This window comes from Myotis myotis, unplaced genomic scaffold, assembly GCF_014108235.1.
Source record: "Myotis myotis isolate mMyoMyo1 unplaced genomic scaffold, mMyoMyo1.p scaffold_m19_p_11, whole genome shotgun sequence".
NCBI lineage: Eukaryota > Metazoa > Chordata > Mammalia > Chiroptera > Vespertilionidae > Myotis > Myotis myotis.
Genome location: NW_023416315.1, coordinates 38,524,577 through 38,552,387, shown reverse-complemented (window position 1 = coordinate 38,552,387; position 27,811 = coordinate 38,524,577). Strand labels below are relative to the sequence as shown.

Genomic DNA, 27,811 nt, shown 5'->3' with positions numbered 1-27,811 from the left:
TGAGTCATATGATCTTGTGTCTCTAACCCAGGAGGCTTGTGTCTTCTGCCTGTATCCATGAAACTGTGGCGGGCTAATTTGTTAGCTTGCAAATAGGGTCAAATCTCAGATCCTTCACAGTTCTTGGTATCAGTCAACTGACACGGAAGAATGGGCATTTTTTGGTTTAGAAAAACAAAACCCAAGAAGGGGATAAGGCTGAAGTCTATAAAATCAGTAAGAGGAAACTTGGCTGTGTTCACCAATCCTGAATATCATCAAGGGGTCAAATCCCTCACATTTGGGAGAGGTAAGTTTAAGACTAAAGAGAGGAATTTCTTTACAAGGAGGACACTAACTGTATCCATCTCAATAAATGGTTGCTGACTGTAAATACAAATTGTTTTTTAAAAGGTCTCACTAAGTTTATGGATGACCGACCTAGAATGCCCAACTTCAAAGTACTTAATGACTCAGTCTTTGCCAAGTAGGTCCTCTGCAACACGATCCTCATTGGACTATTGGGAAAGGCCACTAATCTGACCAGGTCAGGACAATTTTTTTTTAATCTTCACCGGAGGATATTTTTTCCATTGATTTTTATACAGAGAGGAAGGAAGACAGGGAGGGAGGGAGAGGGACAGAAATAATGATAGGTTGTCTCCTGCATGCACCCCAACCAGGGCTGGGGATCAAACCACAACCAAGGTATGTGCCCTTGACAGGGATTCGAACCTCTGACCCTTCAAGTCTGCAGGCTGATGCTCTAACCACTGTGCAACTGGCCAGGGTGTCAGGACCCCTTTTAATCTACAGAATAAGAATTAGACTCCTCACTGCTTTTTCTAAATCTAATTTGGATACACATACATAGACACATATATTTGAGATCTATAACTATAAGATTTCCTTTAGAACAAGCTATAATTCATAAAAATCTTAATTCATAAGTGTGAAATAATCCTGGTAAAATACGCTCATATTTTAGGGCAGTTGTTTCCCAAACTGGATGTGCAGAACACTTCCAGGAAATTGTAATAGGCACATCCTGAAAAAAGTGTTCTGTGGTTAAATATATTTGGGGAACAATGCACTATATATCCTTGGAATTTCAAAAGTTATACCAATAATAAGGGCTCTTATAGCTCCTGAGTAAGGAAACCTTTGTTTAACTCAGCATTTCCCAAAATACTTTAGTGTTTTCCTACCATTTCATAGCATGCCAACTTTATAAAGACGCACACATTTGAAGTGAAAAACAACAGCAGAAAGGGATAGAAAGGATTTCCTGATTTGCCTAGCTAGTAGCAGATAGGTAGATCATTTCCACTTGGGGAATCCTTGGTATCAATTGTTTCCTGGGTCCAAGAATTCAGAAAGGCCTGATTTCAGGAATATTTCCATTTAGTCGGGAAAGCATAACAATCATAGCTAACATTTATTGCTGCCAATTGATGTACTAGGTGCTACATTGCATACTTTACATTAAATTCTCACAATAAAACTGAAGAGGTACTCATTATCTGTTTTCACAGAGAAGGAAGCTGAGGCACAAGGAGGTTAAGTAACTAGTCCAAGGCTACATAGCTGGCAAGTGAAAAAGCTGGGATTTAAACCCAGGCAGTCTGGCTGCAGTCTCAATCCTTATGCCCTACCCCTGGTGGAACTACAGCATATATTAGCAAACTTCCACATTACCAGAGTTATTCATATCATAGTCACTGTAGCTTCGAGCTGGGTCAATGCCTTTTGTAAGTAGCGTTCAGGACTTAGGGACATAAAATAACACCCAGAGCTTGTACCAACACATCTTGAAAAACTGTCAAAGTTTTACAGTTGTACCAAAAGAAATAAAATAGACATGGGACAGCATGTACCCACTTGTCAAAACAATTTCCCCTTTGCATAATTCCTTCTTTTCACCAATTTGTTACTGTACACAACATTACCCTTTAAGTAAACAAACAAGCCACTTAGTTAAAATGGTTCATCTCCAAAATATTTTTCTTACAAAAAACGAATATAATGTCCGTACAGATTTGTGTCCTGTCCCCTTCCCCCCCCCCCCCCCCAAACACCCAATATTTTGTAAACTCTTAGTTGAGCACTGAGGGCAGGATCACACTGGGTGCTTCTGGCCTTTGGAACTGGTGCTACTCACGGTACCGGCATTCCTAGCAAGAGCACTTCAACAGCCATTCTGAGTTGTGTGTTCTGCAATGTTTACTGTTAATTCCACTGTGTCCTCTTGTTGTTGTTGTTTTTTTTGTCATGTTGCCATTATTTGATATGTTGGTGTTTTAATTTTATATTGCCGCTCTAACAAACTTGCAGGTTTAGAGCAACACCCATGATTCATTGCACAGATCTGTGGGTCAAAAGTCCAGGTATGGCTTGGCTCGGCTGGTTCTCCGCTTAAGAGTCTTACAAAGCTGAAATCAAGGTGTTGGTAGGGCTGCGATTCATTCTGGAGGTTCTGGGGATGACTAAATTCCCACCTCATTCAGTTGGCCAAATTCAGTCCAATGTGGTTGTTATGCTGAGGTCCCTGTTTGCTTGCTGGCTGTAAGCTGGGGTGGCCCTTAGCTCTTAGAGGACTCTCTTCAGTTCTTACGGCAGCAACAGAAGGCCAAATCCTCACATTTGGAATCTCTCTGACTTCCCCTCCTGCCCCATCTTCCTGCCTCTAGCCTGAGAAAGAGGTGTGTGATTAATCCAGCAATCATCAACCGGTGATCCGTGGACCACTGGTGGTCTGTGAGGTCCGAAAGGCTGGCGACCGCTGGTTTAAGGAAACCTTATTATCAGACCCACCCAGATAATTCAGAATAATCTCTTTATTTTAAGGTTCAAAACCTTAATTACATGTACAAAATCCCTTTTACCATTATAATGAAACAAATTCACAGGGGTTTGGGTATAGATATATTTAGGGTCCATTCTAGGTACAACTTTTGGTGAATGTTTCTGTGCCAAGATGGCTAACAGTGGTGAATATTAATGCTAACCCTGCCTCAAAACAACAATAACAACAACACAAAAACAAACGAAACAAAGAAAGAATTTCATAGCTTAACGTTAAATGCCAAGTTCCACCCTGTTTCCAGAGACATTTAGGTCCAGGAAACATTGTAGAAGGCCTTTGATATAAAAAGCATAAAGGATTGCTAGGTCAGCAATGGTGGCTGGAAGAAACTGACAGTCAGAAGCATAGGATGACTTCAGGGGACTAAAGGAATTACTACAAATCTATATTTCTAGGAATGCATCTTCATAGCCTGAGGTAACATTCAAAAAAGTTTTTTCTAACATGTAAGGGCAGGAGCAGAATTTTTTTAAATTCTTTTTTGTTTAAAGTATTACATAAGTCTACTTTTCCCCCCATTGACCTCTCCCAGGCAGCCCCCACCCCCCAGCATGTGCTATCACCCCCCTACCCCCCTGTCTGTGTCCAATGGTTATGCTCATATGCATGCATACAAGTCCTTTGGTTGATCTCTTACCCCCTCAACCCCCGCTTTCCCTCATAGGTTCGGCAGTCTATTCGATGCTTCTATGACTCTGGTTCTATTTTTGTTCATCAGTTTATGTTGTTCGTTATATCCCACAAATGAGTGAGATCATGTGATATTTATCTTTCTCTGACTGGCTTATTTTGCTTAACATAACGAGGAGCAGAATTCTTGGTATACTGGCTCTAACCCTTTAGTTGGATCCCAAGGAGACCCTGGAGATCTTGGGAGAGAGGCAGGGGCATCTAGGGAGCAGTGGCTATTTTACCAATGGGATGAAAGTATGTCAATATCCTAACAATGAGTAAGGGGCGCAGTAAGATATCCAAAAGCCTGAATAACATGAGAATTAGCACTCCCTTCTAGGGGAGGGATTCTATACAGCACACACATGTTCGTATTTCAATCCTCCTCATAAATTTATCAATTCATTGTTATTAAGCAATTCGACTAATGTTGAATATTTTAATTTCATTTTGGTGTTAATATAACCTTTAAATAGAGAAATACAGTGTTAAAGCAAAATGGGAAAATGCCAGAAATTATACTATCTGAAGGAGCAAATCACCCACCTGAACATTTAACCCAATTTGCGTTCGCATCACTTCCTTAGCTCTCCCACGTGTCAGTTCTGCTCTTTGTGCCTCTGAAGGACTGTAATTTGGCTGCTCCACTTTATGTCTTTATAATTGTTTCTTATCCCATTCATCTCTTTTTCCATTTCATCTTTTGTTTTGTTTTTCACTTTCACCTACTCTTCTCTATTTTTTTAGAGACCATTTCTTTCTAGACCATTTCTTTTTAGCCATAGGTGGGCTAAAACATGATTTTAGTCATATGTAATTAGACTTTCAAATCTGATGGTACATTCTGCCTGAAGCTTTTTCAGGGGTATTTCTGAAGTCCAATTATAGGGCTATTCTCATAATAAGGACTATTAATTCATAATGAAATTATTTGCTTTAAGCTTCATCCAGATGCTGTGGTAAAAAATATACTAACCCAACCACATTCCTATAGGGTTATTAGTACAGCCAGTACTAACAAGTGAGGTCTGCTGAAGTCACGGGTCTCTCCAGAATTTGGTGAAGCGTTGGGTGTTGGATCTGTAGACAATCCCTCAGAGAATCCTACCAGTCCTTCCATCCTTATGTGCTAATTTTGATAACCATCTTAGCTCAAGTACATACAAATCAGTTAGTGTTTAACAAACAAACGAACAAAACAATAACAGAATCCTTGCCTATCGGAGCCTTTCTGTTGTCTGTGCACATTTAGGACAACTTGCTTGGGAACAAAGTTCTTGGGTCACAGGTGTTCCCTCACAAAGCTACAGATATTTCTCTATTTCCCTCTGGCTTTAGGTAAATAAGAGAAGTCTGAGGCCAGCGTGATTTTCCTTCCTTTTTGTATAGCTTTCACATAAATTTATTTGGCCCTTTTAGGATTTTTTCTTTCTCCATGCAATTCAAGCATGTGCCAGCCCGTGCTTTGTTTCAGCCTCTGCGGTGGATTTCATGGGTTGCCTCCCCGTTATCCATTTTCCCCTTTCACCTTGTAGCAGAACCTGGTATTTCCAGATTACCATCTATCTGATCACCAGATTCCATTTCTCTGGTCTCAGTCCCTGCTTCAAGGGAGGGCGTATGTCACAAACAGTCCTAAGGAGGAATTCAGCACTCCTGTTTGGACCCCAGGCACAGAGGAATGCATTCTTTGTCTGAGTGTCCTGGTGTGTGTCTTCAGTGTCCTTGTCTGAGAAACTGGAACTACCATAATCACTTTGCCATGAGATAAGACAGTCTTTGAAGATGCCAAGACACAGAAAATGGAATCTTAAAGAAATGGAGCTGTAGCTTCTGGATTAAGGCAAACCTGAAGCTCACCTATCTCTGGAATCACTGTTTATGTGAGCCAACCAATTTATTTATTCTTTAGTCGATCCAAACTGAGTTTGCTATACTCACTGCCCTGAGTGTCTCAAATACCAGTGCCTTTTTTTCAATGGTTTCTCCCCAAATATTGTGAGACCTTTTAATTCACATACTCGAGTTTTATCTCAGTTTAGAACATGTTTCTTTCATTATGTTTTTGATTACTGCATTTTAAGACCATCAATTAATTTCGTAGGCCAGATTTCTATTGTCTACCCTTCATATTTGTCATTTTCTCACAGTTTTATTCTTTTCCTCAATGTTCTGATTCTACTTCCTATAGTATCAATTCTAATTTCTACTCCCTCCTCACATTTTAATTGTTCCACTGCACTGGATTTTCTTACAATGCCACAGCGCATTCATCTCCCTTCCCATCTCACTTGCTGTTTTTACATTTCAGAATGTTTAATTCTTGTGGCCTTCTGTTTCTGTTTTAGAGAGTATGTCTTGTAGCATTCATTTGAGTTAGTCTACTGATTTTAAAATTTTTTTCTTCTGACTTTGATAGTTAATCATTTTCAGAGTTTTGTATCTATTTTTTAGGCTTCTGGATAATGTTACTTGCCTTGTGCAGTCATTTTTTTCAAAGGCACAAGGCTTTTATTTTTTTAGTTTGCATTCTTACTTCTAAGAGGGGCAATCTACCTAGACAACTAGTAGTCAACACAATGTAGGCATTATTCTGAACTTATTTTGAAATCACTTAATGTTCTCTGAGTAGCTCTTAGATCGATTTTAATATCTCATGTCTCATCTAATATTGCTTTGACGTCTCTGTCTCTACCTATTAGCTATCCCATTCTTCTCACCTCCTGAACTCCTGATCCCATTTTGCACATTTTCCTGATATTTGTATTCCTATCTGAGAGAGAAAGAGATATAATTCTGATGGCAGAGGGGAGTCAACAACACTGTGGAGACATTGATAAGAAAAGTGTTGGGAACAGCTGCCCATTTTTTTAACTGAAATCAACCTTGTGTTTCTGAAACAAAGGAATGAGGGAGGGGAAAGGCCAATTTAACTATTGCCATGTACACCTAACAAACCTGAGCCATCAAATGGGTTTTTAATCTTGTTCTGGAAAAATGGGAATTCTTCCAAATAATTTTGCCATTTTTTTTTATTGGGGCTAAGTACTACTTAACTGCGTGCCTTTGAAATTAACTTTATTGCATGCTGATACCTGGAGAACGCAATATGACTCTGACAAGCGAAACCGACAAAGGGATTGACTTCCAAATTACTTCTGAATATGTATTAGTATGTCAAATTATTACCAATTAAATGATTGGGTAACATGGTACAAACACACTTGGCAGGCTCCTGATGCCTGACTTCCAAAGTTTTGGATCTTCTCCCAGGTTTTGGACCGAGAATGTCCAGCAAACTCTAACTGTGCCAGTGATAAGAGAAGAGCTGGTAGTATCCAATTCAGCTTATAGTAAAATCCAATTTCCAATGGAAAACTGCCATTTTGAATATTTCAATTTGCAAGTAAATACAGCCCACATGTCTGTAGTTGCCTATCAGACCTTTCTTTCTCATATTAAGACTTCACAAAATGTTTATAAGAAAATAAGAATAAGATTCAGAAATACATTTACCATATTCCTGGTTTTATAAAAGTGCTTTTGTGTGTGCACATGCACACACACACACACACACCCCTAAGCACCCAACAGGTCTTAAGCCTATCTCTGAGTAAATTCTAATACCTGTACATTGAATATAGCCAGTAAAACTGGAACAGTAAATCAGAAATGCTATACTATATGCAGAAGGTCATGTGGAATGCTCAGTACTTCCTATGGTTAAACTGGCAGGAAGTAAAGGAATAGAATGACAGAGTCAGAAAAGAGAGAAAGGGCAAGAGGGACAAAAGAGAATAGGAGAAGTTTGGAGAAAGGGAAGAGGAGAAAAAGAGAGAAAAGGAGGGAAAGAAAGAAAACTGGGTAGTATCTTTTATTTCTATAAGAAAAATGCCCTATTATTCTCAGTTAAGCCAAGTACTGGGTCTTATCAGACACCAGCTCCTCTAGCCACCATGGGAGGCCAGATGGGAGGCAGGAATTTGGTGCAAAACAATGGAGCATGGGTATCAGAAAGATACAGACCAACCCACAGCAGTGGGTTACATGGAGTTTCCAACAGCTTGTCACTACAGTCTACCATTTGAGGACAAGATCAAGCATAATCTTTTGTCACATTTTACCATTTGTTATAATTTAGCGCCTTAGGACTGTGCTGTGGAAAATTACTTAGGTTTACAACAAAATCTCACACATTTACATTTATTCGAAATACCTTGCACTGTTCACTCTATTTATTGTCTTGTCTAGTAAATTTGCATGAATGTTATAAAACGACAAATGTAATGTAATGGCATGCTTTGAAGAAGTTACCAAGGTCAGACTCTCCTCAGGTCAGATGTCCCAGCTCTAGCTAAAATTATTTTATTAGGGCCTGGCACTTCTTATTTTGTAGGGATGGGAAGCACCTCTAGCACATGAGAGCCAGGAGACCATGGTGAGAAGTTTGCCACCCACTGAGGATTAGACTGGTAAGAGATGGCTTTCAGTGTACAAAACAGCGACTTTCTCTGCCAGTGCTTTATAGTAAGAAATGGTGGCTTCTTGCCTCAAACTAATTTTTTTTTATACAAATTAATAGTTGACAAATGGGACCAGAAAGACCGGAGACTTGATGACCCAGGTAGAACGTAGACTGTTCATCTGATTCTTTTCTTATTTAGAGGGAGGGACTAATGTAAGGGTTTCCAGGGTTAGTCCAATGAGTAGACCCAGAAGAAAAAATCTGAGGTAAAGATGCATGAGGTTTGGCGATGAAGAAGACTTAGAAGGGCCTTGGCCAGTTAGCTCAGTTGGTTAGAGCTTCATCCCAATATGCCAAGGTTGCAGGTTCAAGTCCTGGTCAGGACACATACAAGAATCAACCAATGAATGCATAAATAAATGAAATAACAAATCTATGTTGTCTCCTCTCTCTCTCTAAAAATCAATGAAAAAGAAAAAGACTTAGAAGGAAGAGAGGGCCCAGGCTCCAGGTCCTGCCTAGAAGAAGATCAGACAGAACTCAGTGCACATTATTCTCCAAGCCGAGGCACTCTGGAACTCTGCAGAAGTGTCTTCCTGATGTCTGTGCACTGGAAAAACTAGTTTGAAAAACTGCTTGGAACTTTATCTTAAGACAATTTTCTTAACTGATAAAATGAGGTTGACTCGGTCGCTATTGCTACACAACTGATAAAAAGGAAACCCACAGTGAATTTTTCAGTTGAAAGATGCTTCAAGTAAAACTTAACAACAGCTTTTTATAAAATTACCATATTCATTTACATTTTCCTCTTGATACTATTTTTAAATAGGGGTAGAGGGGTAGCCAAGGCTTACATAAGAGTCTTTCTCTTTTTTTACTCTTGACAACCTTTCCTTTTTTACAAAAAATATTTTCATTGATTTCAGAGAGGAAGAAGAAGAGAGAGATAGAAACATCAATGATGAGAGACAATCATTGATAGGCTGCCCCCTGCATGACCCCACTGGGGATCGAGCCCACAACCCGGGCATATGCCCTGACTGAACTGTGATCTCCTGGTTCATAGGTCGACGCTCAACCACTGAGCCACGCCGGCTGGGTGACAACCTTTCTTAATCTTTGAGAATCTCAATCCCATCTCCCATCTTAAGCTAAAAACAGTTTACTTGAAGCTTTTTGGAGGGCAGTTTGGACCCTGTAATTTCGCTTCTGGAATTCACCATACAGAAATACTTGGGCAAATATTCCACAAATAAGCACAAGGATTTTACGGCAACATTGTTTGTAATGAGACCACAAACAAACAACCTCTAAGTGCCCATCAACGAGAAATTAAATTCTGAAATAAATGAATGAAAAATTATTTAGCATTTTAAGAATAAGTTAGATTTCTATGAACTGACACAATATATTACAATAAAATAAAATGAATAAGGCACTGTACAGAAGAGAATGGTGTATAGTATAAGTCCATCTCTGTGAGGGAAATTTACACATGTGCACGTGTGCATATGTAAACATGTACTTATAAAAACATATACCTTTGAATTTGCAATTAAGATGATCTGAAAGTATATCGGGGGGTGATCTTTGGGAAGTGGATTTTGGATGGGAGTAAAGACAATATTCACTTTTTATACTTCAGTACTATCTGACATTTTTGCAACCAAACCATTTTACTTTGTGGTAATTTTCAAAAAATAAAGCTAACTGGCATCTAGGTCTCCTAATTTGTTCCTTCCCTCAGGAATTCTTGTTTCTGAAAGTGGCATGTGGAGTGATGGATCACAGACACTGTGAGGCTCCCAGGTGCAAGCATTTTTTAAAGAGCACAGACTGGGGAAGATCTGCCAGTGCTGATGAACACACTCGAAGGTTGGCACTCAAGTGCCACTACTTCAGGGGACAAAGGCCGAGCAGCTGCCTCAACCTCAGCTCATTTGTTTTTACAGACAAGGACCCTACCCGAACTAGAAAAGATGACAACATTCGAGGCAGAAGCTTGAGAAACCAATGAGCCTAGAGTAGAAGGGCAATGACTCGTTTTCTCTTCCTTTCCCGATAAATGCAAGTTGACTGTTTCTTCTTTAATGTATCCTTTTATTTGGATGGTGTAGACCTGTGCTGTCCAACACAGTACATGTGGCTACTGAGCACCTGAAATGTGGCTAGTTCGCATTTGTTCAAATTTTTGTACCTACTGCATGTTGAAATAAGAATATTTTAGACATATTATGTTAAATAAAATATACTATTAAAACTAATTTTACCTGTTTCTTTTTACCATTAAAAAATGTGGCTCCTTGCCCTAACTGATTTGGCTCAGTGGATAGAGCGTCGGCCTGCGGACTGAAAGGTCCCAGGTTCGATTCTGGTCAAGGGCATGTACCTGGGTTGCGGGCACATCCCCAGCAGGAGGTGTGCAGGAGGCAGCTGATCGATGTTTCTCTCTCGTCGATGTTTCTAACTCTCTATCCCTTTCCCTTCCTCTCTGTAAAAAATCAATAAAATATACTTAAAAAAATGTGGCTCCTAGAACATTTAAAATTACATGGTGGCTCACATTATATTTTAAGGCACCGAATACAGTGCTTAGCTCATAGCAAGTGCCCAGTGAATATTATGCATTATTTGTACCAATGACTTGGATGATTTAAGTGATGAACAAGTGGTGAAGAAGTAGAAGCTGCATGTAGAGACACTATTCTTTTAAGAAGTTTGCCCATGAAGGAAGGAGGAAAAGACTGTGGACACTGAAGGAGGAGTGAGGTCTCTTCCAGGATGGAGGGATGAGAGCTACTACTACATGGGGAGATGCTGAAGAGGCAAATCAGAAGTAGATGATGGATGGGGGGAGGGTCTAGAAGCAGAATAGGATCAAGATCACAGGTTGAGGGATTTGCCTGGGAAGGAGGGAGAAGGCGTCCTTCTCAGAAACAGGACAGGATGAAGATGAACAGAGATTTTTGAGTTGATAGAAGGAACATTGAGGAACTCACTTGGGATAGCCTCACTCATCTCAATTAACTAGAGATGAGGCTAAATGCTGGCTTGGGAGTGTGGGAATAGATTGGGGCTTAAGGACTGTGGGGGATGGACAGGGAGGGAATTGTAGCACGGGAATGGGTCTGAGACTAAGGGAGGGGAGCCGGGGGAGAGGAGACGTGCTCACCAAAGGCCCAGATGGCAATGCTGAACCAACATGTGTGTTCCAGTTGCCCTTACTTCTGTCTGAAAGCAGAGCTTTCTTTTAAACGTGGAGCATTTGGATGATAATGACCTCTGAGATGCAGTGCCTCTGAGAAGGGAGCAGTGGACGTGAGTTCATCAGAAGGTTACTGAATGCTTAAGTACAAGCTGGGGGACCGGGAGCATTCAAGCGGAGTCACTCAGGGCCCTCAAACTGCAGTGTCCTCCTAGGTGCAAAGCACTTCCATCAGGAACACTGCTTCTAACCCTATGTGTAGTTCTACACTTTAAAAAAATCACAGGTTCTGAATGTGACAGGTTCTGAGGTGATGAAATTAATTAAGACTGGGGAGAGGGAGTAGGAGAGGATGGCAAAAAGTTGAGAGGCTCTGGCAGTATAGTGCTCCCAAGCAGCAGACAGGTTGATAGATTAGAATATCCCAATTCCCTTCTGAGGGAAAACGCCTGGATTTAGTTACCTTGAAGAAGGCGACTGTGAGGAAAAGTTCAGGAAGGAGGACAACCTGTGCCCCAGGACAGGGACTCCAAGAGGCACAGTGGAAGGGATTCAAGTTGAGAGCCAGAGGAGGGAGAAGAGGGTTGCTCAGAACAGAAATAAGACCTTGGGAAGTAGGCATGGACAGTAATTGTCAGTAAAAGGGAAGCAATGACTTGGGAAATTGGAGGGAAGGACATGATGGAGGAATGGCAGGAAGAGGACTACCAGAGAAAATCTAGTTTAAGGAGAAGACCACAAAACAGGCAGACCCAGGGTGTCAGACTGGAGAGGCGTGAGGTTGGGGAGCTGAAGGGCAGCACACCTGCCCCCATAGGGAGATGCCAGGCCTAATGATGGCTTCTCAGTGTAAGTCATGAGAACAAGCGTATTCTTCAAATCCATGTTAAAGTAAGATACACATTAAGAAGAACAGAAATCAATGTTGATTACATTAAAAAGCACTAATTTATTCTTTTCCCTGCATGCATTATTCACTCAAGATCAGTTCTTTTCCTGGATTCTATCTTGGGCATATCCTTACTCAAGAAAATGCTTCTTTGGAGTTTTCCCCATTTGGTTGGAGGGAGGGAAGGTGGAGGGGGGAGGGGAAAGAGAGAGAGAGAGAGAGAGAGAGAGAGAGAAACAATGGTACAGGAAATATCCAAGAAGACATAAGAAATCTCGAGGTCCAGCTGAGTGCCTTGGTTTCCACACACATGTGCTGACCCAACCTGAGGTGAGGAGTTTCCTCTCACAGACCAGGGCTTGCTTTCTGGTCAGCCAGAAAGGTCCTCATTTAGTCTAGGCCTTTAAGGAGACCACTCAAATATGGGGAAACAGCAGCACCGTAACCAATGGGAAAATTGGCAAGCCGCTCAGTGACATTTTAAAGACATTTGCTCACAGACCACTCAGCCACAAAGGACAGTTTTACTGTTAGTTTCTCAACTACTGGGTGTTTAATTCATAGAGCCCAATGACGGCAAGCCTAGACAGGCCACCATACATTGGGTAATATAACCATGAAGCCTTGTTTCTTTCTTTCTAACAGTGACTGTATTTAATATATTCTTCCTGGCGGCATTTGGCATTTCTTAGCTAGGGATCGGTAGTGTTGGCAACTCAGAACTTCTAAGAATTACTATCTGTTTACCACAATCTCCACATTCAACGAATTAGTAGCATGTTTTATTTTTTAAATGTGTATTTTCTTTTTAAGACTTTGCTATAACCTGGAAAACCTCACAGCTTTCAAACCACAGACAACAGATCTGACCAGGATCACAAGGTAACCGATAGATATCTGTAGAGTTAACAACTGTGAAATTAACTTGCCATGAAGTTAAAAAAAACCAATCAATCCCACCCATCCATCCATCTGTCCTATCCATCCAATCCCATCCTTCAAGCTGGCTAATTGTCTACTAACCACAGTTGTAGCAATGTTTTGTTTTTGTTTTTAGCATTAAAACATAGCTCCATGTGGAGTAAAGTTGGATTATCCATGAATGAACAACTAAAAGAGGAAGATAAAAAAAATCCAGCTCTTCTCTATTTTGTAGAATGCTACTGTGGGTCAGTGTGGGCAATTATTAAACCCAGATAATAGTGACAGATGGTATTTAAACTCTCTGGCTCTTTGGCAACCATCTGTCCTAAGATTTCTTTTTTTTTTACTGAGTTCACTTCTCCTAGGTATTTCATTGTAGAATAGAAGGCACGCACCCCTTAATATCACAGAGAACTGGTCAACCTTTGCAATATAGAAGAGACTAGAAATCAAAGCTATTAAATGTGTGGTTTGCTTCTTGACCTCTCTAAAATATCATTGCTGCTACATTGTAATAACATACAGAACATTCCAGAAAAAAATATGGCCTAATAGGTAAAACAACAGCAAGGGCAGAAACATGGCAGAGTGGAAAAATCAGTTAGAGTCAGGCAGACCTGGATTCAAACGTGGTTCAGCCACTTGAGAGCTGTGTGCCATGGGCACGTTCTTTATCCTCCTGAGGGAAGGCTCTAGTTCGCCATCTGGAAACTGGGTAATAGTCCTCAGAATGAATGTGGGTTTAAAGAGATAATGCAAGGGAAGGGCCCAGCCCTGGGTCTGCCACATGACAGATCCATGTTACGCCCTGAGCTTCTTTTCTCTCTCTCTTTTATGGAGGATGGTGAGCCTTGTATGACCTTGAAGGAAGGTTAATCATGACTTCTAGCCTTCCACTGAGAAATGTCTTTCCTCCCTCTAGTCTTCTCATTATCCCCATTTCTAGAACCCTACACGTATTCAGAGCTTTTACCTCAGCTCTGGCCTCTCTTCCCCACCAGGATTTAAGTTAATCCTCTAGAGAAGTGTCTTGCATATAGTAACCACTCAATAAATTATTTGTAGACTAGATGAAAAATACCTGTTACAGGGTTTCCAACATGTGACATGTACCACTGATGGTATGAAATGATTTCAGGGGGTGGACCTGGACTAGATTTCTTAATAATTTTAATGGTTATACTATACACACACACACACACACACACACACACACACACACACACACACTTTAGTGAATATTAGATAAATAAATAACTGGCTCATCAGATCTGTGATTTTATGTACTTTCCTTTAGATGAGGTTAAATATAAAAATAATGATTTAGGGTAAAAATTAAGTATGTATAGTTGTCATAAGAATATGTCATAAACCATGAAGAGATGACAAAATTATGGAAGTCTGCTTTTAGAATCTATGGCTTATGACTTTTCAGCTAGACACTCCACATTTGGGTCAATACTAAATCAAAAGTCAGGTCAGAACCAGGTCAAGCTGAAAGATGGACTCCAGAACACATCTGGCATAAGTAAGAAGCATGCACATTCTGATATCTGAGTGTTATCACAGGAAATGCCAAACGTGAACTGAGCAGGAACAAGGGTCAGATCCCATGGCTGTATGCAAGGTCACAGCCAAACTGACAGGAACTATCTAGGAGACAAGGTGTCCTCCCCAGGAAGGGTGTGTGGCAGGCCCTGCTTCATTCCCCCTCAGCTTTAAAGGCGAATGGGCCTGGAATCTGATACTGTTTTCCCCTAGAGGCAATTATTTCTCAGTTTACTATTTCTGTGTAAGGTTTTCTTTTGTGCACATCTGAAGGGCCAATGGGTCTCTACCCAATATCTCAATTTCCTGGCAAACTGAAGAGACTGTTGCTGCTATTATCAAAGGAGCCTTTCTCTGACTCCCTCTTCCCAGGCCCAATGTTAGGATGAGAACACAATCCTGTCATTTTGGAGTGGAATATACAATGAATTTTCCCCTATGAAAAAATGTAATAAATAGAAAATAGATTTTGATGAAGTAGTACAAATAATGTTTCATGTATGTTGCAGGTTATATAGGGTTCTGCAAGCTAGACTGGGAACCAGATTGCCAATCTATACTACCAACTCACTGGGGAAATGTATTAACATTATGAAATAAAAAATTTCCATAGGGGGTGACTACCTATACTTATAAATACAGCAAATTCCTTACTAGTGAATGTTTAACACTATATAGCTTAAATTTTATATTTATTTTCACATTTTTCAGAAGAAAATTGGTTTCGTCATCAATTATGAGTGGTGTTCACGTCTTGTACTATTGAAAAATAACTAATCACACTCCTGCCATAACAAAAGGACTCAATCTTTACATTTGAGGACAATTCTTGACAAATAAATGCAATTCCAATAAACATTTCTCTAATCAATTCCCAGCTACACCAAGTTATTCCTGGGATTAACTGGAATGACAGTCCTAACTCACACTCTGCAATATTGACAGAAATTGTTCTGACCATAAGCCTTTAACCCAATGTTTTCCACACGTGTCTGATGAAAAGAATTACATGAGGCGCTTTAAAAAACAAGAATGCCTGGCCTCAGCCCAGTAAAGCATCAGACTTTCAAGGGAGAACCTGAGAGCTGAACATTTAAAGCAGGGGTGGGGAACGTCTGGCCCATGGGCCGTATAAGGCCCTCAAAATCATTTGGTTTGGCCCTGCCAAGGCATTAGAAGTGAGTCAATTAATTATTTGACCAAATATAGCAGGCTAATTTTTAAGTCGATAATTTTGAATGATGTTATAAATAGCCAAACGACCCTTGGCAGAGAAAAGGTTCCTCACCCCGGATTTAAAGAATGCCCATCCCTGGTGATCCCGTCATCCAGCACAGTGGTTCTTACCATGGAGGGTGAATGAGGATCATCCGGAGGGCTTGTTAGCACACAGGCTGCTGGACCCTAGCCCTAGAGCTTCTAATCCAGTCGTTCTGGGGTGGGGCCTCAGACCCTGTGTTTCCCACCAGGTCCCTAATGATGCTGCTGCTGCTGGTCCAAGGACCACGCTTCCAAAACCACTTCAGACAAACCTCAGGGATATTGCGGTTCGGTTCCAGACCACTGCAATAAACCGAGTATTGCCAGTAAATAGAGTCATAATCTTCTTGCTGGTGGGAAGGTCTCGCCTTCAATTTGTAAACAAAAAGCAACATCTGACTTGTATGTATGTATGTATGTATGTATGTATGCATAACCCATGGACACAGACAATAGGGTGGTAGAGGCCTGGGGTAGGGGGTGGGGGAGGGCTATAAGGGGTCAATGGGAGAAAAAAAGGGGACATATGTAATACTTTCAACAATAAAGATGAAAAAACAACATCTGTGAGCTCAATAAAAGGAGGTATGCCTGTATGCAGCCTGCCTGGCAAAACACTGCAATTCAATATTATGTTTTATCTTCCCTCTTTGGTAGAAAAACAACATTGGATTAGAGCTCACAGAGTTCCTTTGGAATCATACCCCTGCTACTTTTTTTTTTTTTTTAAAAGCTGCTTGACATTAGACAAATAAATTTACCACAATACCTCACTTGTCTCTTATTGTGCGGAATCAGAAGATAACATAATGGAAGAGGTTTGGTCCTGAACTTGGCACACAGTAGGCCTGCATTACACATCTGTGTACTTTGATTTCCTTGCCATGATCCCCTCTTGTGAGCTACAGAAAAATCTGCTGAGTTCTAGAAATAGGTCTCAAAATGTATTATATGCACAAAACTCCATTTGGTTCAAACAAACAAACAAGCAAGCAAACAAGCAATGGCTGACCACTCGTGAGAGATCATGTAGCTTCATTTTGAACATTACATGTCCAATGGGAATATATACTCAGCTTTTCAACTCACATTTTCCCATGGAAGTAAAAATAGAAAACAAGGAGAGATTAGATTACAATTATGTTCTCTGTTTAATTTTGACCAGGCTGAATTTAGTACCTAGGTAAGAATTATTTTCCTGGCAGATCTTCATTATATTGTTTGGTTATTTCTTATATCCTTAAAATCAAACAAATCACAGACTCTTGGAGTCAGAGGAGCCCTGAGGTCATCCCACCCACTCACCCTGTGAATTCCACTGAAAACACCTCCGGGTGGTGGTCCAGCCTCTTCTTGGACACCTAATGAGAATGCACTATTTTCACGAACCCCAACCTCTTCTTCATTAGATTCCGTCCCCCTTTCGAGCAAAAATCTTTATTTCTGTAATTTTAATATCTTTGGTCCTTGTCCTGCTCACTCTCCTGCCCGAATATGCCTAATCTCTCCTCCACATGACAGCATGTTCTCAACCTGTGGGTCGCGACCCCTTTCGCGGTCGAACGACCCTTTCACAGGGGTCACCTAAGACCATCCTGCATATCAGATATTTACATTACGATTCATAACAGAAGCAACATTACAGTTATGAAGTAGCAATGAAAATAATTTGATGGTTGGGTCACAACATGAGGAACTGTATTTAAAGGGCCAGAAGATTGAGAACCACGGATTAAAGCATTCTGAAATAGTGTTGACATCTTCCTTGCCTGTTCCTCTTCAGCCTAAACATTGTGTGTTTTTTTCTCACCATCAAAATTTCCACATACTTAGCCCAGGTCCTCTTCCTGTGGACACAGTCCACTTTGAAGCTATTTCCTCACTGAAAAATACCATCAACATGCTTCATGTTCACTATGTCCTATTATCACCAACAAAACAAAACAAATTGTAGTGTAGCGTGTTTTTCTAGAGTTCCTAGAGCTGGAAGGCACAGTCAGACAACAGGATGCCATAAGGACTAGAGGGGGGTTTAGGGCTGGCCTGGTCACGGCAGCCTGAAGCAGGTGGATCTGGGAACTGTGACCCTACGTGAAACAGAAGGGCTGTGCTGCTTCTTAAATGACCCAAGACCCAGCCAGTTTCTTTCCAAGGAAGAGAGAGGGAAACAAAGGCATTTCTTACTTTCTACGAAACATTTCTGCGAATATGCAGCCGACACTCCAGAGGTCCACGGGGGTGGCGTAGCTGGACTGCAGCAGGACTTCTGGGGCCCGGTACCACAGCGTGACGACCTGCAACGGCAAACGGGCTGAGCGTTACTGAGGGAGACGACTGTTTGCTTTGATTCCTCATCCCGGGTGGCTTAATGCCAAGATTCGATTCCGAAAGATCAGATGAGGACACTGCGATAGAAGCTACGGGTAATGAGGACTCATCGCTGACAGGCCAGGAAATGAAATCACCACCACAACCTGGGTTCCTACCTCAGACTCTGCATGTCTTACTACGAGGGTACAATATGTGCATTTCAGAAAGCAAAGCAAAGACTTAAAAAAAAAAAACTGCCTTAAAGGGATTACCTTTTTCTTAAGGGGCTTACAAAAACAATACATGGGAAACATGTATTGGCAATGACTGCAGCTCAATTCCCAGGTCAGCATTACTGGGAAGTTAGAAGATGATTCCAGTGGCTGCTGGATGTGACTCTGCAGTCTAGAGAGCACCCTGGATAAGTCAAAACTTCTCTGATCACGAGACTTTGGGGAATTAAAATAAAGCCTCCTTCAATGCTGATCTTTTCAGAAAACAAATTTAAAAAAGTAAGAACTTAAGAGACATGTGTAACCCAATTGTTTATACCAGGTGCAAAAAATTCATCCAGAGGAAGGGATTCCCAAATGGGAAGAACCCCGCTTGATACAGAGCCCTGTATAATAATAGATGAAACACAACTGTAATTATTTCTACTAGGTTGAGAGATGAGGAAAGCATATCATTAAGGCTTCAGATTTATAAGAGCACGTAAGGGTTCAAGGCTTCTTTCTGGGGTGAGCAGACATTTTATGGATGCCTGGAATGAAGGTGTGTTCTTTACTGTCAGATAAGAAATGCAACACACATATCTATTACATAAGCCTTTTATATTATTCACATTCCTTTTATCCTTACTTATTGTTTTGTCTAATTGTATTTTTGCTGATGTCTCAATTTCCTGATATTCTGCTTTATGTATTTTGATGGTAGAGGACTTGGCACAGTAAGATTACAGTAATAAGTCTCCAAACTGGCTGCCATCAACTTCCTTCTCTCCTTGTACGCACACATTGCTTCTTTCATCAGAGGATGGAGTCTAATCCACTTTCCACTGAATCTGAGCTGGCCTTGGGTGGTGGAAATGGCATCTGAGACTACCACAATGAGGTAGGTCACAGGAATTCTGGCAGCCTGAACCTGGCTGAATATGCTTGCTCTTGAGATGCTTCCTCTGAGAACCCAGCTGCCTTGCAGTGAGAAGCCCACAAGATGTTCCGGTTGACAGCTTCAACTGAGATCTCAACCAACAGCCATAGGAGTGGACCATCTTGATGTTCACGCCCACTTGATCCTCTAGAAGCTAGGGTCTAGATGACTGTGTCCCCTGCCCTATCACTTGGAGGAGGAGAACTACCCAGCTGAGTCCAGTCAACCCACAGAATTGTGAGTGATAATAAAATGGTGGTTGTTTTAAGTTTTGGGGTAATAATATAGCAATTAGCTAATGAGATTCTTGACTGGTTCCTCTTCTTCATCTCATTTAGCATGTTTTGCTTTGAATTCATGCAAGGAGTCAAGTTTTATTTAAGGCAGGGGTGGGGAATGTCCGGCCCCGGGGCTGTATAAGGCCCAAGAAATCATTTGGTCGGGCCCTGCCAAGGCCGTAGGGGCGAGTTAATGAAACGTTTGACTAAATATAGCAGACTCATTTTTAAGCTGATAATTCTATATGGCCCACAAATGATGTTATAAATAGCCAAATGGCCCTTGGGCAGAAAAACAGTTCGCCACTATGGTTTAAGGAATAGCTGGCTGATATCTAAGGGAGAGATGGTGGTGATGTAATAGAAATTAAAAAAGAAAACAAATGGATCCACAATACCTAAACAATGTGACACAGTTATCATTTGGCTCCAACATCTTTCCAGCGTCATTTCCCACAGTATGTCCATATTCCCTACAGTTGTGTCACATATGAGACCACACTACAGGCTCTCAACCCTAACTGCACACCAGAGTCATTCATGGGGCTTTTAGGAAAACATAGGTGTGTGGGCCTTTTCTCACCTTCACTGAATTAAGGTCTCCATGGGTGGGGCCCCTGGAGTTTTTCTTTTAAATAAAAAATTCTTCAGGAAACCCTAACCCTTGACTAGGTTTGAGCACCTTTCAATGACACACACACATCCTCCAGCTTATGCCTCCATCCTCTTATTGACACTCTTCTCCTAGGCTGGAAAGCTCTTCTTTCTCCTCTTCAAACGTGGAAATTCTACTTAGTCCAGAAAGCCCAGCTTTGATGCCATTACCTCCCTGAAACCACTGCCACCTGAAAATCATACCTTGTAACACGGTTCATAAAAACTATGGTTCATTCTAGAGGGTGTGGACCCAACATTATCCATTGTTATGTCTACCACAATACTGTGCAAGTTGTAATTGGAGTTTAACAAAAATAAAATTAACGACTTCAAGGCAATCATTTCTAGAAGATAATTGGGCAAAATTCAATTACCAGTCATTCCCAAAAAAGAAGGTACTTACTACTTTTGGTGAGTAGAATGTGCAATTCTGAGCGCTAGTTTTTAGTTATAATTAATTTCTGCTTTACTAATATTTTTAGCTGGAGGAACACTTCCTTCCCTACTTCTCTGATGCACTGTCAACAGAAATGCAGGTGCAAACTGTCCATAAAGTTCCACTTGAGTGGTTTTGAGACATACACAGACACTGTGAGGTCACACACTTATCTTCTCACCTCAATATGAAATAAAGCCTAGCATCATATAAGATGAAAAGTTCAATCTGAATATAGCATTGTTTTAGGCTGTTCTAAAGAAGCTGTGATTTCTGATTGATTATGCATCCCAAATCATTTTAGTGATACTAATTACAATTCTCAAATAATTGTTTAAACAGCTTAAAATAAGAACAATATTGATATGGTTAAGAAGTTCCCTTCCATTTCTTTTTATTTTTTCTGAAAGAGAGGAGGGGGGAGAGAAACATCAATCAGTTGTCTCTCATGTGCCCCCATCATGGATCAAATCCACACAACCTGGGTATACGACCTGACTGGGAATCGAACCAGCGACTCTTCGGTGCATGGGATGATGCTCCAACTAACTGAGCCACAGGGTGCTTCCATGCCTGTTAAAATTTAGGTACTATTCAAAATGGATAATGAATCCAATGTCTTAAAAATGTTTATTAATAATGACCATTCTGTTTTATTCTATTATAGTATATTGGTTACATTAATAAATTTCCTAATATGTACCATCCTTGCTTTCTTAGAATAAATCATTCCTAATCATGGTTTATTATCCTTTTAATAGTCTCTTGAATTCCATTTCCTACTTTTTATTTAACATATTAACATATATATCTAAATGAGACTGATTCATAGTTTTGTTTTTTGTGTTAAGTTTTCATGTTTTGATATTAGGGACATGCAAGCTTTCCATCTTTTTCTATATTCTGAAATGTTACAAACAACGTAATAATCAGTCCCTTCAAGGGATTTACTTGTAAAACCATCTGGGTCTGGATCTTTCTTAGTAGCGTGTCTTTAACAACCTTGTAAATGTCTTCTTAGTAATTAGTTTCAACCTCTTTTGAATCAAATTTGCTAATGATAACAAATTTCCCTATGAAAATATTTAATTTAGATTTTAAAATGTATTGGCTTAAATTCTGTACAGAGTATTTCCGAATATCATCAGTTTTCTTGGTTTTCTGAGAAAAATATGACTTTTCTCTTAATGTTGTGTATATATATATTTTTTTATTATTAGTTAAGGTATTACAAATGTGTCCTCATCCCCCCCATTAACCCCCAACCTCCCCCCCACACACACTCATGCTCCCATCCCCCTGTTGTCCATGTAATGTTGTATATTTTTGTTTTTGCTTTATATCAGTCAGTCTGTTTGTCAATTTAGCCATATAATTTATTAAAAAAAAACTGACATGGAGTTTTATTTCTATTTTGGGAGGATTATTGTTTTATTTTATAATTAGTTGACTTCTTTTTTTCTTTTTTGTTAATCTTTAAATAAAATCTCATTTTGTTAATCTTTGAATAATATGTAATTTAAAGATTTAAAATCTTTAAATAATCTATAATTATTTTCTTAAAAAAGTAAATTAATTTGAAGGACAAATTATTTAGAAAAGTGTCTTAAAATTTCCATATGGTCATAAAATTTCCATAAAATTAATCATTATTTATGGTTATCCTTTAATTGCTGGATTTCTAATTTTATTGCATCATAGTCAAAGAATGTAACCTTTTCAATTTCCACTTGGTAGAATTTATTATTGTTTTCTTAATACTACCCACACACTTGGTTTTTGTTCCATAAGGTATAAGGGGAACTTTTAAGTATAAAGTTCTTTATTAACAAGATCCTTACTTATATTTTGTTCCATAAGGTATAAGGGGAACTTTTAAGTATAAAGTTCTTTATTAACAAGATCCTTACTTATATTTTTCTACATTTTATTTGTCAAACTCTAAAAGAGAATTTGCGTTTTTGTTTTCCTTCCCCCAGAATCTCCTGGTGTTTCTAAGAGTTTCTGCCTTATACACATTGGACTATGTTTTTAGTAAATAAAATTTATGACAAGAAAAATACTATGATGATAAGAAGAATTTAGATGATGGTAGACATAAAATATAAAATAAATACACAAATCCTAATAAGTCAGTTATAAAATATAATGAGAAAAAGACCCCATCCATAATAGTAACAAAAATGTAAAATACCGAGGAATTAAGAAAAGTGCTATTTATATAAGTAATATGATATATTATTGTTAAAGAACATAAAAAAACAAAATGGGAAGACAGACCATGACTAAGATGGGGAAAAGTCATATTATAAAGATAATAGTCACTCATATATTAACACATAAAAAATATATAAGACAAACCAATGATTTTGTTTAGAAATTTAATTTAGAAAATAATGCACCTCTGGCTGAATAATGCTTCATAGTTTGAGAAATGAGGATGAAGGGCATTTGCTCTCTGTTACCAAAATATACTCTAAGGTACCACAAATAAAATGGTGGTCCTAACAGATTAAAAAAAAAGTAAATTCCAGAAAGAGACTGATATGTTAATGGGGTTTAAAGTTCTTATAGCTGCTTATTTCCTCTGAGTGAGAGAGAAAACATACTTCAATAAGGGAAAGCAAGACCACTGGTCATCCATTTGGAAGAAAATAAGTTTGATCCCTACGTTACACCATCTACAAGAATCTATTAAGAAGAAAGTGGATACAGAGTGAAAGAACTAAGAAGTAGAGCTAGAAAAATGTATTGGGAGAGAACAGACGCGGACCTTGGGGTGTGGGAGTCCATGTTAGCATGATGGGAAATCTACAAGCCTGAGGTGAAAAGCCTTGTAGAGCCAGCTCTTTAAACTGAAAGCCTCCTCAGCAAACACTATAAAGAAAGGCAAACGACAAATGACAAACTGGGACCAAACATCTAAAACTAATTACGTCAATAAAACAATACAACAGAAAAATAGATGACAAATATGAAAGATAATTTACAAGAAGGAAAAACTATCAAAGCGACCCAATCTCATTAAAAGGAAGGAAGGAAAGAAGGAAGGAAGGAAGGAAGGAAGGAAGGAAGGAAGGAAGGAAGGAAGGAAGGAAGGAAGGAAGGGAGGAATCACAATAAAAGGCCTGGTTGGCAGAAATGGAGAGAATGACACCACTCAGCGTTGGCCATGGTATGGGAACACTTTTCAATCGTGAATTGGCACCATCTTTTTGGAGGACAATCTGACATTATGCATAAACTTAACAGTGTCCGTGTCCCTGACCCAGAGTTCCACTTGTGGAAACTTATCCTACAGAAATAGTCATGCTAGTCTACAAAGAGGTACTCACAAGGTTGCTTACTCCACAATAATTTCCAACAGAGGAATATTATTCAGCTATATAAAAAAATAATGAGCTAGTTTTTCATCCTGCTCATTCCTGCTCACATACAAAAATGTTATGTGATATACTGTTATGCGAATAAATAACTTTGTGAAATACATTCTAACTTTTATGAACAGCTCATGTGGGTGTAAATGTAGTAATCGTGTAGGCAAACAGAAATGTCTGCCAGGGCACACAGGCATCATGCTTTAAAAGCACAGCAGACACAAAAACATGGTGGTAGAAAGCTGGAAGGAAAAGAGGGGCTGCATGACAACTGCGGAGGTGCAAGACCAGTCAGGTGCTGTCGTCAGCAGGCACATTTTTTAGCTGAGAAAACAGAATGCCAGAGAGGTTGAGTAATATGACTGGAGCCACGGAGCCGAGATAGGAAAGGGCTGATTCTCATCGGGACCGTCTGACTTCAGCCTTGTGCTCTTCCCTCAACATCCCGCACAGCACCTTGAATTCAGCATGCCAAACACCCACAAATCAATAGGCCAATATACAGGTTAGGTTGCAATCACATAACTAACAGGAAAATATTTTAAATTTACCTTGAAATATTAAATGTGAACTTTAAAAAGAGTTTGCAAATTTCAAAAACTTCAGCTATACTTTGAGGTTAACAAGATTTGCTTTTTAAAAAAAGGGTTTAAGCCCTAACCGGTTTGGCTCAGTGGATAGAGGGTCGGCCTGCGGACTGAAAGGTCCCAGGTTCGATTCCGGTCAAGGGCATGTACCTGGGTTGTGGGCACATCCCCAGTAGGAGGTGTGCAGGAGGCAGCTGATCGATGTTTCTCTCTCGTCGATGTTTCTAACTCTCTATTCCTCTCCCTTCCTCTCTGTAAAAAATCAATAAAATATATTTTAAAAAAAGGGTTTAAGAAAAAGGTGACTATTATCCAGTTCTGATTCATAACAGTGCTCTGTATGGCATGACATTTATTCATCAAATTCCCATTTAATAATTGTAATGAAACCTAAGATTGAAAAATCTCTTGGGCATTCCCAAGATTTTTGCTTGGTCTCTGTGTATGTAAATCATTGTAACAAAATGAGAGAAATTAGATTCATTAATTAGGTTTATATTTATGGTCTATTTGAACTATCAGTATTTGTCTAATGAGACATCATTTTGGTTTAATCTTTGTGGAATTTGACATGCTTAAATTCCAAAACAAAGTATGACCTGTACAAGACTTACATTTCTGGTTAATTCGCTAAGAAGATAACTTCAACAACACTGAAGGCCTACATTTAAAAATAAGAAATTACTACCTTTTGTAATAGATATAAATCTATTAGTTGTTCCCTAGTTTATGTAATATTATCTCATAAATCAAGAGAGCTTTCCCAGTTTTAATTTCCTAATTTATGTGTCTGCTCTACATTCTCTAACCCTGTGTCCTTTAAATCCTCACTTTAAGCCACTGTAATTTAAAATATCTCAAATGATGACAATTTTTGTAATTTCTTGGAATTTAAAATGCATAAATTCCAAGTTTTTGAGGACAAATTGTAACGATTTTCCCTGACAGTACAAAATAAATTCTGTTTGCTTAAGAATCATTATACTTCTGTGCCTCTAAAATGCAAGACTGCTTAACATCAAACTAGTTTAAGTCACACATATGCGAATGTATTCATTTTTGTCTTTAAGCTTTATAAAGAACGGACAAGCCGAAACCGGTTTGGCTCGGTGGATAGAGCGACGGCTTGCGGACTGAAGGGTCCCAGGTTCGATTCCGGTCAAGGGCATGTGCCTGGGTTGTGGGCACATCCCCAGTAGGAAATGTGCAGGAGGCAGCTGATTGATGTTTCTCTCTCATCAATGTTTCTAACTCTCTATCCCTCTCCCTTCCTCTCTGTAAAAAATCAATAAAATATATAAAGAAAAAAAAAAAAAAAAAAAAAGAACGGACAAAACTGATAGAAATACTTCGAAACTTTAGTGCATGAAATAAGTTCTCGACAATGTAATTAACTTCCACCTAAAAGTTCTCTATGTTTTATAATTCTACACATCCTTAAAAACAAAATATAAGGATAGATTTAAAAACATGTTGAGGGAAACAATGATTGCAATGTATAAAGATCAACATTTAGAAATCTATGACAAAGGTGGCTTCTAACGATAACAATGCAATTATCTAATAAGCAAAGATAACAATAGGAACTATGGACAGAGTTTGGGGGTTGGAGCCAGCTGGAACCAAAGCAAATTCAAAGTTTACTACAACCATTACATGTATTAACAGCCTCCAGAGGCGGTGAATGGATTTGGCAACCCCAGGGGGAGCGGAAGCTGGGCGGGGGGGTATTCAAGGATATTTACACAAGTGGATATATCTGTTTAAAGTGCTTTGATCTCTATTCACAATTTTTTGAACCAAATCAATAACAGTATAAGATAAAGTAGAGCCAAGGCCAACTCTGACTCAAAATACATGTCAGAGGAAACCACTCCTACTTAATATTCAATTTAACAGTTGTTTTTTTTAAATTCATGTACCCTTTCAACCAAGAACCTGAACAAACTTTGTAGATATTATCTGAATCATCCTTATTTTATGGCTACATCCTTTTGCCTCTCCGAATGGTCTCTACCCTGGGAGGTGGGCCTGTATCTATCTTGTTGGGTATGGCCAATGGGAAGACGAGGCAGGAGTTCAGAGAGAGGGAGAGGGAGAAGGGTGAGGCAGCGTCTTTAACTCCTTGATTTCCTCCCAGCAAGGCAGTCTAGCGTTGGCTGTGCTGCCATCGCAAAGTCACTGTCCATTCTGGGCAGCCCATTCTGATTCCCTTCAAGTCTAGGAATGGTAATAGCCTGGCTACAACTAGGACTAACTTGACAGCATCATTCCCTGCACTTCCCCTAAACCCACTTCTCTGTAAACCTTCTCTGTAAACAAGCCTTCCCTGAGTTATCTTATTTTGAGCGTGCCATCTATTTGCTCTTGGGACTCCAACTAATACATTCAGTCCACAGATGGAAGTAGCATGGGTGGCAAGTTCTCTAAGCCTCAGTCTTTTCACCTGTCCAAGAGGATGTTTAGACTGGATGGTCTGTAAGGTGACCTCTGATGGCATTCTGAGAGTCCTTAAATGATTGGGCAATGGAAATAAAGATTTAAAAAAATGCATATACTGTACAGACCTAGACCCAAGAACTCTATCTTTGGACATCCTTGCCTTATACCTTGGGTTAGTACTTATTCATTGAGTATACCAGTGTGGGGATATTCTTCTGGGGGTGGGGGGTGGGGTGGGGAGGCCCTTCAACAAGTCTCAAATGAAAACTTAGATGATGATTTCTGAGGAATATGGATGTAATCCTTGGAATAACTCAAAATCTTTATATTGCCCAAGTGAAGACTTTCCAAGGTGTCCTGAAACCAACCCTCTGTGGATACCAATGGATGACTATAATTATGTACAGTATCTTTAAAAAAGGAACTGGACCTGTGGAGGGAAGGTGGGGCTGAACCAATTTGATTCAGAGGCTGTGTAAGAAGACTCAAAGGGCAATGACACAGGAAAAATGAGCTGAAATGGGTGTTCCCTCCAAGTGCTGGTGAAGGGACCCTTGGGCAAGAGTCACTCAGGAGACAGGGCCTGTGTATGTGTCTGTGGGGAGCGGGAGGGGAATGATAATGACCTGCTGAAGGATGAATGGAAGTGGAGTTCAGGGCCAGTGGCACTAACCATCTCTTTCTGAGCCTTATACCTCGGTCATTTGGTTAGTAGCTGTAGATCTACCTAAAAAAGGTTTTAACCCAGACATCAATCAAGC

General features: G+C 39.7%; 1 protein-coding gene across 5 annotated transcripts in view; it reads right to left on the bottom strand.

The window, feature by feature from the left end:
- CDK6 (cyclin dependent kinase 6) overlaps positions 1-27,811 on the bottom strand; it is a 216,973-nt gene that overhangs the window by 45,346 nt on the left and 143,816 nt on the right. For all 5 annotated transcript variants that reach the window (XR_004970908.1, XR_004970909.1, XR_004970907.1 and 2 more), the window contains exon 5: positions 17,996-18,105. Coding sequence is in view for 1 of the 5 variants with exons in the window: in XM_036328189.1 (XP_036184082.1) it covers positions 17,996-18,105 (110 nt within the window). In the remaining 4 variants the exon portion in view is untranslated. The remainder of the gene's footprint in view (positions 1-17,995; positions 18,106-27,811) is intronic.